This window comes from Sinohyriopsis cumingii, chromosome 6, assembly GCF_028554795.1.
Source record: "Sinohyriopsis cumingii isolate HCF-2022 chromosome 6, ASM2855479v2, whole genome shotgun sequence".
NCBI classification, from domain to species: Eukaryota; Metazoa; Mollusca; class Bivalvia; order Unionida; family Unionidae; genus Sinohyriopsis; species Sinohyriopsis cumingii.
In genome coordinates this window covers 78,453,757-78,466,131 of record NC_142966.1, presented here as the reverse complement: position 1 = coordinate 78,466,131, position 12,375 = coordinate 78,453,757, and the positions used below count along the sequence as shown (strand labels likewise).

At 35.0% G+C, this 12,375-nt stretch overlaps 1 protein-coding gene across 6 annotated transcripts in view; it reads left to right on the top strand.

The window, feature by feature from the left end:
* The window catches only part of LOC149797280 (sperm-associated antigen 17-like), a 117,448-nt gene that overhangs the window by 79,121 nt on the left and 25,952 nt on the right, over positions 1-12,375 (top strand). For 5 of the 6 annotated variants that reach the window (XM_089961989.1, XM_089961992.1, XM_089961991.1 and 2 more), the window contains 4 exons: positions 716-888; positions 1,445-1,650; positions 4,440-4,581; positions 6,972-6,995. In XM_089961989.1, the coding sequence (XP_089818115.1) occupies positions 716-888; positions 1,445-1,650; positions 4,440-4,581; positions 6,972-6,995 (545 nt within the window). The remainder of the gene's footprint in view (positions 1-715; positions 889-1,444; positions 1,651-4,439; positions 4,582-6,971; positions 6,996-12,375) is intronic. The other variant, XM_089961988.1, reaches the window with a different exon arrangement.

Genomic DNA, 12,375 nt, shown 5'->3' with positions numbered 1-12,375 from the left:
AATTGAAATGAGTAAATGACACATGACCATGACCACTAGCTCTTCCGGAGATGGGTTTGCATGCCTTTTAACTTTTTTTATATTTATTCCAGTCCCTTTATTTGATTTGATACAAAAGACATAGTTAACATGAGGATAAAAAGCAGGTCTGCTTTTATTTGATTTTAACAGTACAACAAATGTATCTGTGACATGGTAGATTTTTCACATATGATTACAAGAGGGCATGTTGGTTTTATGATGATTGCACTTAAAGACTTAACATATTAAAACTAAACTTTCACTTGACAAAACTTATTTTATTGCTATTTATTTCTTAAAATGTTTCCACCTGTATGCAATAGTGACATTTTCATAGATAAATTTTTTATCATGGATTGTTATTTACAATGTACTGAGAATTTTCTTTTGCTAAAGATGTAAAAAATATTGGACTTCTTATTACAGGTTGAGAATTTTATGATGTTGATTCAAATTTCTCATCGCTGCAGTTTTTGAGGATAAAACAAGCAAGAGTTTCATTTACTAATTTTGATCATCAGAGTAAATTCCTTTCACTTTTTCTAGAAGAAAAATTGGGAACTATGCCTGTCCCATATTATAAGTTGTTTTGCAAGTTATCAAGGGAGCAGTGCATGTGAGACCTTTACAATACAAGCATGTTGAAAAAAGTTGATATAGAGTGAATTTTGTCATTTCTTTTTGTCCATTTAAGCTTACAGCGAGGCCTGAGAGAGTATGCAGAGTGGGTGAAGGCACGTAACCTGGCCTCAGATTTAATGCAGGTGATGGACCCTCGTACAGAAGAAGAGAGAATCAATGCAGCAGATCTTCAGGCCCTTGCCATGCAACACTCTGCTGATCAGGAGATGCCACAGTATGATCCAAGTATGTATTTGTTATATAATCAGGCTAAGGATTCTTCTAACATTATTGGCATGAAACTCTCAGACCGTTAAAATCACATTAAGGGCACTTTGCAGTTTTACCTAGAAATAAAATTAGAATCTTGAAAGTTTTTGAGATTTCTTTTCATCTTTGGTTCAGTTTAGTGTTTTGCTTTAAATTCATTGGCATATCCATTAATAGTATCCATTAAATTAAGATAAAATGAAAATGGTATTTTGAAGTTGGTTTCACACTTAATCCAACACCAAGTCTTATGTCATGCATCACTTTGATGGGGCAGTGGAACGTTCCTCATCTGAAAATTTACAAATTTTACGTGAAGAAAAGTGCAGGATAGTCAGGATAGTAGTAGCGTCAAATGAAGGCATGCAAACTTTCGTTACTTTAAAACTGAGACAGAATATTTCTGTCCATAAGAATATACCATTTTTTTGACAACGTTACAATATTTGACATATGGTCATGAAAAGTTCCATCTATCTTCCATTTGTAGACAAAATTTCAGAATACCATGGTTTTATTCTCTCCCATTCAGGTAATGTAAAAGCAGTCTATGAAGATGCCATGGCTCCACCTGTTCCAAGCCCCCCACCCACCCCTCAGCCCAAAAGGACGAAAGCAGACTGGGAGCGTGATCAGAGAGAAGTTGCAGAGGAGATAGCTGGAAGAAATGCTTTAAGGAATCAGAAGATTCCAAAATATTTTAATAGTGAATTTGGAAAAGCATTTTTACTGACTCAGGTATACTTTATCCTCCATATTTTTACATTTTAAAAATAGGGATCTTGCATATTTGTTTCTGGTATTAGTGTTTGCCAACTCCCAAGAGAGCCACTAAAGCCTGAGCCCAAAGGGCAAAGGTTTAAGTACATCTGAAGGATTTGAGATATATTGATACCAGCAAAAAGCATGTGTGATCACTATTCTTGAATAAAAGCAACAACAACAAAAAATTGAAAATGTTCAGATGCACTTTAAAGTTTTCCTATTGAAGGCATTGCTCTGGTACATTTGCTTTATTTAATCCTTCTCTGGGGCAGCAAACACTTGCAATCAGCTGATGTAAAACAAATGAGCACCTCACAAGCTAGCCAACTTATAATATCTATCAGGAACCACTTTTAGAGTACTGTCCAGACTTGCTTGTAAGTCCAACTGCAAACTACACAGACCCAGAGCTGCAGTGACATATTGCACTTGCAGATCTGGGTCTGTGCAGTTTGTTAGGAGTAATCAGTAGAACAAACAACATACACCCTAATCTAAAAGCATATTATGTAACAGCAGATTGTGATCTTTGTTGTTTTGCAGTTTGACTCAACTTATAAGCGAGTATATATGGCAGCCATTATAAGCAGAGAAACCACCCCTTTCTTAAAATCAAGACCTCTTGGAACAAAACCCTGGATCCAATGTTGCTGAAGATCATATAGATGAAATCAGCAAATAAACTATGTCTACATTTCCAGCAGTAGAAAAAATTAAGTATTAAATAATGAAATAATTTGGCAGAAAGATTTTGCATTCAGAAATTTCTGATGATGAAAGAAATTGCTTCTTAGCCCACTTGCCAAACTTACCATATACCAGATCAGTTTTTGGGATGACCCAGTGTCCATCCTGCATCAGCAAACAGAAAATGCTTTTTAAAACATTTCCCATGAACCAAAAGACCATTTCCAATAAAATGTATCAGGTAAACCTCCTCGCATAAAGGCCTTTAAAATTTATGATGTCAATCTGCTATCAAATATGGCCACCAGTACTGAAAATAGAAACACCTTCAGACAACTTGTTAATAACATAAGAGCTTTCAGATATTTGCAAGTGATGCTGATCTACCATTAAATATGGCTACCAGGACTAAAAGAAAGAAAAACCATCAAACAACTTTTCTCAAAGAGCTCAGTAGAATTGGACTAAATGGCAAAAAAGGCTTTCACTTAGAGCCCCGATTACTAAAAAAATTTAAAACTTTAAAATAGCTTATCAGAAACTTAAGGACAAAATTGAATGAATTTTGATAAACAGTATACTGGCATGATGGAATTTTAAGTTTGTACAGATGATGCCTATCAACCACACATATAGCAACTGTTGCTAAAAGCAGAAACACCTTTCAACTACATCCATTAAAATTCCATGCAGAATTTTTTTATAAAATTTGATAGAAAGTATTCTGGCATGAAGAGCATTCAGGTTTGTACTAATGATGCCAAAAGATGCCCTCATATATGGCTCCCATTACAAAAATTTAAAAGAGCATTTAACCAACTTCTCATAAAGTGCAGAAGAGAATGTTGCCAAATTTGATAGCAAGCACCACAGCATGGAGGGTTTCAAAGCATGTAGACATGATGCCAGTCTGCACTTTAAAATATGGACACATTACTAAAATTAGAGAAATATTTTTTAAAAAAACATTGTCTCAAAAAATGCTCAACAGAATATGACCAACTTAGAGTGTGTTAGGGTATTTTTTATTTTTAACTTTTTGAGTCATATCACTGTAATGATGTCTACTGTGAGGCAGATTATAATGATGTGTAGCTTCATGCCCAACCCAGTCACATTTTCCTGACACCAGGCTAACCTGTACTAACACTAATCTCATAATGCTGAGCACCAGTTAAGGCAGTTGCTAGTACCATTTTAATAAGTCTTTGGTATGACTCAGGAGATGACATGTGATTACTGAATCCAGGCTTCCTCTGGACTCAGACTGAATTTTCCTCCAAATAGGAAGTATCCTTTCAGTGTCTGCACTGAAATGTGGCAGTGTTAATATAATTCTAACAAAGAGTTTAAAGTTTTTCCTACCTGTTCTGTTCTGGAATTGTTCAATGATAATTTTGAATACACAAAAGATTTCAGTGACAGGAAGGACAGGAGACACCCCTCATCTTGGGAGGAAAACTCTTCTAGCTGGAGGTTTGAGTTTGTGAGTCTTGAGATATGCATCAGTTTTGTACCAGAAGTGGATAATGAGCTGTATTTCCACATTTATTTTACATTTCTTTAAAAATACTATCCCATACTACAGAAGTACAAATGGATGAGGTGCTGAAATCTCGCTAAATAAAAAGTTACTCTGATTTGGGTTTTGATTGTATATTCTCTTCCGAAGTCACTATACTAACCATAATATCACTCCTTTGTGTAGATGAATCTTTTCTCAGAAAAAGGATATAAATGTTGAGATTGGTCCTTTATGCTAGTTGTACCATGCTCATACTCGCTACAGTAGATAAAAGAAGTCATACTTTTGGATTAGGTATGCTTACATATTTATATTCTTATATTATTGTGGCATTCAATTGACAATATTGAACTTTGCATTTTATTATCCCATCATTTTTTTATGATTTCCATGTGAAACATTGATATTTTCCCCAGTATTTTATAGATCAAATGCAGGGATATAATCCCTATCATTAAAATAAAATGTTGGGGGGGTATAATCCCTATAATTGGGGGGGGGAGCCTGAATTAAAGGGTACAAATATTATGAATTGTTGTTTTCTTGACAGGCGAAGGATGTGAGTGAGATGATGGGTCAACTTAATGAGGACCCAAGGATGGATGACACAAGGGCAATTAGGGGGGAGATGGAAGAAAACACCTTTGTAAGCAAACAGACAGTGCCACCCAGTGCTGGACAACAAGCCAGATGTAAGCAGGTTTATAACTTTCAATTGAAGCTATGTCACACAAATATGCACCATTTTCAGGGAGGGTCTGTTTGGTATCCATGACCTTCAAATTTGTCCTCCTCTGTTTTATGGAATATCTGTTTTAAAATAAGCAGTTAAAGGAATATGTGGTGCTCACATCATAGTTAGAGATAAAATCTAGTTAAAATAGTCAAATCCACCACCTCATACTACATTGTTCTCCATTGCAAGTTGTTAGGGGTCACTATTGAAGGAAACCTAATTTCCCTTAGATACATTCATGCTGAGAAGGCCTTAGATTTTATTAAAGAGTGTGGATTATGTAAAAAGGTTGGTCTTTACATTTTGAGGAGTTTACTTTTTTGCTTTTATCTTTGTTCTTTTTTTAATGCTTTTTTGGATACCTAAACCTACTCAGCTTTATAAAGCCAGAAATATGCTGATGTGCTGTTACACCTGTACATGTCCTCAAAGCGAGAACTTTTGGCTGGGTCAGGGGAAGATGGGCTGAGAGCAGAGTAATAGGGTTTTCATAAGTATGAATCACAGGCTTATGATGCCACTTAGAATCATACTTAGTCATTAAATGGTGTTCACCTGACAAACCTTATCATTGTCTTGACCCTTCATGGGAATTGAAGTAAAGAATTTGCTGATATTCTGTTTCTAAAGTTTGGGTAATGTTATTTATACCATAGTGCAGATTATCTCCCTTTACCACAATGCATCACTTTAAATATTTTCTATGTTAGTGTCTATTTTATGGTCCATCCATCCATTATCCACACTTTAATTTCCAGAGCAATACTCCAAAACATTTTAGATATAATGAAATTTGGTTCATATATAAGACTAGTGATGTAAGTGTGCCTTTTGTTATTCACAGTATTTCAGCTTCAACATTTATAATGTTTTTTTTTATTATCAGTTCATCATCCATTTAGCATTTTCATTCCTGGAGCAAACGTCATAAATCGCCTGTCACTTCCTGTAAATATTAACTTCCTATACAGTAACGCCAACCTATAAAAGACAGTCAGTGGACATGACATCTACATCTCATTCACCTCAAGGAAAGTTTCCAATGTACCTTGCACATAAGTTGAGACTGGCTGAAAACTACATAGACCTTGACCTACCATCACATAATGCACTGGCAGATCAGAGTCTGTGTTATTTATCATACTGATTACTCCTAACAAACTGCACAGACCCAGACCTGCTGGCACATTATGTAACAGCAGATCTGGTTCTGTACAGTTTGTAGTTGGACTCAACTTATGAGCAAGTTAATACATACTCTAAATTTGTCCCAGACATTACACCGTGTATTTTAGGCTGGGTCAGTACTTCATGAACCTACACATCAAGGTTTATTGTAAAGGCATACATTTTGAAGAACAAAATAAGTTTCCTTATATGAATTATCTGTTAGTTGAAAACATAGTAGTGCTCTATGTAAACCTTATTTAACAGCAGTTAACAGTTTAGCAGCTAGACATAGTACTCAGTGTAACCCTTGTTTAACACCACTTGTCAGTTTAGCAGATAAACATAATATTCTGTGTACCCCTTCTTTAATATCAGTTATCAATTTAACAGATAAATATAATAGTCTTTGTAACCCTTATTAAACACCTCTTCTCAATTTAGCTAAGAGACATAATATTTTGTGTAACCCTTGTTTAACATATGTTACCAATTTAGCAGATAGACTATTATTCTGTGTAACCCTTGTTTAACACTTGTTCTCAATTTAGCAAATAAACAGTGTATTCAGTGTAGCCATTGTTTAACATCAGTTACCAAATTAGCAGATAAGACTAGTATTCTGTGTAATCCTTGTTTAACATGTTATCACTTTAGCAGAAGGACATAGTATTGTGTAAACCTTGTTTAACACCAGTATTCAGTTTAGCAGAAAGACAAAGAATTCAGTGTAACCCTTGTTTATGTAGTGCTCTCAGTTAATAGCTCAAATTCTGGAAGTATTCTTACTATGACAATGCAGTCAGTGAAAATAAGATGTTTGAATTTTATGCAACTTGTCACAAAATTAAGTAGGTTACACTTCATTTTACTGCGTCACATTTGTGATTACCTTATATACTCACTTATAAATTGAGTCCAACTGCAAACTGCACATACCCAGACCTGCCTTCACATAATGCGCTGGCAGATCTTGATCTATTTAGTTTGTTAGGAGTATTCGGTAGAACAAAGAACATAAGCCCAGCTAATCTTTTGATGCATTATATGAAAGTAAATGAGTTTATGTTGGTTGTAGTTGGACTTATAAGCGAGGACATATGGTACCTTTGCAAGTTTATGCAGGTCACAGTCTGCACATATTTTGACTTTACATTGAAATTTTTATGAAATTGACAGCTCCTGATGAAGATGAGGATGCAGGTAACATGCAGCACATGCTTTTGCTTTGAGTACTGTGTTATATGTGGCTACACTTTCACATGTTTTTGCACTGAGTATTATGGTATATATGGTCACACTTCCACATGTTTTTTGCACCAGACTGGCATTTTGTGGAAGTATATTGTACTCATTTTCTTTCCAGCATGTACATATCATATACATGTGGAATGCCAACTTCATCTAAATGAAGATATTTTTTGAACATGTTCCTATGAAAATATTCTTATTCATGAATGCGAATATGTTCCTCATTTAAAATATTGAGCATTAAATTCATATAAATAAAATATTTCAAGCTTTGCTGATCACATGGTATGATCATTGCAAGGAGAATTTTCTATGTGATTAGTGTTCTTAAAACAAATCATTGCCCTAATGAAAAATTATATATACCAATGCAATCATCTTCTGCTGCAAATTTTTTTATATATACAGTGGAACCCCGCTATAACGCGATGATCGGGGTCCATAAAATCGAATCGCGTTAAAAGCGGGGTCGCGTTAATGCGGGGTTTCACAATATTTAACTTTTTTCCGAGAACATATACGTGTATACATGTACAATGATCAAAAGTCGGCTTATCATCAGATGAATATTAACTGGAATGCATTAATTAAGATATATTCAAAATAATCGATGGCTAATATATGGCTAATATATTTATAGGTTATTACTGTGCATTAAAAACATTTACTAATTTTTATTTGTTTGAACGATAATACAGATTGACAGATTGACCGATAATACCAGACTATCGCTATATCATGAAAAGTGTATCAACACCGTATGCTACCGTGCCGTCGTGGCATGCAGTTCATCCATAATGGATGTAATTTAATTGAAAATTGTACAGATTTAAAATATTCAATAATTTTGTAATAGTCTGAATTCGTCGTGTAAAATATAGGATGAACAAAATATTGAAACCATTTACTTGCCGTCTGATATCGTACGGTCATTGCATGCAGCTATTCCCGGGTCTACATACGGTGTCTGTACAAATTTCATACCGCTAAAATTTTATCATATGCGACAACTGCAAGAATAATTAACAATCAACGCATGATTTCAGCGTGCAAATAACTTTTATTTCAGATTTTGTGAACATCAAAAGAAACATGTGAAAACTGCTAAATTAATCGTTGCGCAAAGTGCAAAGTCAGTGTGGTTCCAAATTTAAATTTCGTCATTTCTTGAAAAATATATCCAATGACGTTTGCTTCTTTGCCGCGAACTTACTCGCCTTAAATTTGGAATCATCTCCATTGATACGGCGATCAAATTTCTCTGCTTGGGCTTTCAGAATTGGGCCAAAAATTGGAACACCTTCTGAGCGAGCTTGTACAAACCATTGGTACAAAGCTGAATCTAGGACATTGTCATTAGCTAACTTAACCCTTTTACGCTGTAAACCAGTTTCCTCTTCAAGAATGTTGGGTAGACTACGGAGCTTTCCTTCATCTGTTTTCCACCCTCGCAAAGTGAACTCGCTGATTCCTAGATCTCTGGCAAGCTGAGTTTGTTGTTTGCCCTTCTTTAGTTGATCTAGGGCATACAGTTTCTCTTTAGCAGAAAACGACGTGCGTTTTTGAACTTGCTTTTCCATAACAGTAAAATATTTTTTTATATAAGCAAACAACGTACACAGATAAAGCTCGATAACTAAGTAATGAAGACCTGCAATGGTTACGAATCACTTTTTATATAAAACAAAATTAAGCTGAACGGATGTACAATTTCATACCCTTTTAATTTACAGATAATAAAGTGGATATTATTTACTTTCAACTGTTTGTTGTTTGATCACACCGCCAAGCATAGCATACATGTTGGCGGCTTTCGTCCTTTGATGTTTATTAAATTGTGCGACTCTTGTATCAACCACAGCTTTGTCTGCTGCTTGGCTGTGATTGCAGTTAAATAAGAAGCCCATGTCGGCTATTGTTTGAGCAACGACTGTATACAGATTTCATGGAAGACAATCACAAAGACGATTTACTGGCTTTACTCATGGATCCGTAATAAGTATCACTTCCGATAATGTTTACTTCGGCTTAACAATTCAAAAACCTAATGAAACCAGTTTTCTCTTCTAGAGTAGAATACGGAGCTTCACCACAACCTGTTCAAATTGATAAATTTCAGAAGCCAAGCGTTGTACACACTATTTCTCGTACGTTATATATATCGTATTATTTTAGAATTCATACACGATCACTTCTCCAAAATCACTTAAAGAACCTGGATAAATTGTTAAGTTCCGATCGTTTATTATTAAAAGTCATACGCGAATTCTTCCACCAAATTATAATAAACGTTTTACACACTATTTCTCGTACGTTAAACAAATATTTTCACGGTCCGATAAAAATACACGTAAATGAATTTCAAATTTCAGGAACCATGCCACGATCATATTATTTTAAAAGTCACAACTAATCTTATGCCCAAAATGAAGTTAATTTCTTGTTTTGTTTTTTTTACTTTTCTCCAAATTTTTTTTCTCCATGTGTGAATGAATATACGAAATTTCGGGAGCCATGCTATGACCGCGTTATATCCGAATTCGCGTTATGGCGGGGCGCGTTATAGCGGGGTTCCACTGTATATATATATACACCACTCCCTCGATAACTTGTGCACATCGGGGTCCAGAAACATCCACTGCACTATAAGTGAGGTGCGAGTTATCGAGGTTACCTATAAAATAAGCCCAAAACCAATAAAGTGATTGACGACATAACGGAAAAATAAGGAGGGGGGTAGGCAGATTATACTGTTGAATACTCACTTTATAATCGTTCTGAGATTAACTGTGAATAAATATCTCTTCATAACGGTGTACTTTATTATTTCCTCATAGGACAACATTAATTTCAGGATAAATTACAGTATATTGAGGCGATCATCAAAAACATTATTCCACGTGGTTTCCGTTCACTTAATATGTGTACCACTTCACACATTGTGTACTACATCACTAATTTTTATGTTGAATTGGGTACATTCTAATTTTATTGTTTGATCCAAATTATACGTTTTTTTATATACAAAAGATCGACTCTTTTCGAGAAACAGTGTCGATCAAACGATAGATAGATAGATTTGAATGCAATAGAAGTAAAATGAAAACAAAGAAAACAAGGGTTGATCAGTACTAACATATTTAATTGGTCTACAGATTTAAAACAACATAAATTAGAACAAGTTAATACTTGCCGTTTGTGCCACACTTGACAAATATCAATTCACTTTTTGAAAAAGTCAGTTAATTGTTTTTGTGAGTGTTACTCCTTGGTTTCTCTGCCGCCGAGCAAAATCCCTCATATTTCACAACTGCATGAGCTTTACGTAGTCAACATTTTGGGTCTCCAGCCACCTTATGGCAATATCAAAATATTTGATTGCTTCCTGTGCAGAGGGGTGGGGGTGCAACATCTGCATCTGCATCACTTTCAACACCTGTATTACTCCTGTTAGAATTGTCTTCTGCTGCAAATTTGTTCGTTATAGAATTAATTATAGTTTCATCTGACATGTATTCGGCTGTGGGGCTAACACTGTCACCACAAATCCACTCCTCCATATCATCAAGAGAAACGCCCATCTCAGGACCATGAGTCTGTATGAATTTCTCCCAAACAGCCTCAGCATTAATGACATCAGTTTCACTGAAACATTCGAAGTCACTATCATCGTCGTTGTCTCTGTTACTGTTTTGCTTTACGTCAAAGGCAGCTCCAAGACCCTTAATCCAGCACCCCAGGTCTCTTGTAATCGATTTTTTTTTTTTAAATGCAACAAACACTTCCCCAAGGTGTTGATCAAAACAAAGCCGGCATGTACATGTAATTAGGTTTGCACAGAAGTACTCACGGGTTTCAATGTGACGGTCAATTGACTCTTTTCATGTTTTCAATGAACAGAATATGTTATGATTATAATGTTTACACTGAAACGGAATTAAAGGATTAGAACGTGACTTTCACACAGGAAGATGTTTAGTTGGTGTTTATTTCATTCTCTGTCGCCACCTGTTAGCATTTACCAGAAGTTTTCATTGATCGCTATTTCACCAGACTGTTTATTTACAGTATACTGACGACTATTTATCATAAAAACTTACATAATATATGATATCTTTAAACAGAGGTCTCGCTAGGATTTTAAAACTGGGTCTTTCTGCCTCTGAATTCAATCACTAAATATCAGTACATTTTCTCACTTGGCTGCCAGTCAAAGCCTTTGAACTAGCCGCCTAGCTGTTGCATCATGTTCTTTTTTTTTTTAATGTACTCTTATAAAATGGCAACAGTACATCAAAGAGTCTTTCAGTCATTGAATTCTGTCATTGTAAATATCAGCACAGTTAACTGATCAACACATTTTCCCACAAAGCAGGTGGCTGAAACAGGACCGGCAAATCTTTGAATTTTCCCGCGCACCTATTACATGCGTACGGAAGATATCAGCCTCAGTGATTTTCTGTGTCCCAGATCAAAAATTGGCATCCAAATACGAGTAATTAAGCGTTTTCAAGATCTCTGAAATTAATTCTTCTTTAGAACTTGCAAATTTCAAAATATGGATTATATTTTTACGGGCATTAATCACCATTTTCGATGATAAAACGAGCAATGTATCAAGGTTTAATTTATCAATTCTTATCGTAATTTTTTCATGTTCAGCATATTTTAAAGATATTTTAAATACATTTTCTCTGGAAAAAATCAGGAGCCAAGACGGACACCGCGTTATAAGCGGGATCGCGAGTTATCCAGGCACGAGTTATCGAGGGAGCAGTATATATATATATATATATATATATATATATATATATATATATATATATATGAAAACTGGCAACTTAAGTGTAAATAGTTCGGGTATATGTACTACCAAGTCACCAGCCAATCTGGTTGTATCCTTAATTTTAATTTCTTAATTCCATTGAAAATGTGCACAAAGATGCATACTTTCTATTTTAAAAAATTTCTGCATGCTCCATTTGAATCCAAGTAATCAAGTTTTTGCTAATTCACTCTAACTTAAGAAACACTTTGTCCAAAAGATACATACCGGTATTTGCTACATGACAGAGGAAAAAATAAATCCAATATTAATTGAAATTTTACTTTTAACTATGACTTTGCACAACAGCAGAGGAACAATGAGAAGTTGTATTTATGATCCTAATAGCAAATTCATCCACTCCTACAACCTAAATAGTTTTGATCCAGTCAGTTTTCCACATCATGATAGCAGATCCATCCACCCCTACAACCTAAATAGTTCTGTTCCAGTCAGTGGTCCACATCAGTGCAAGCTAAATTTTTATAACCTTACCATTTCAGTGGT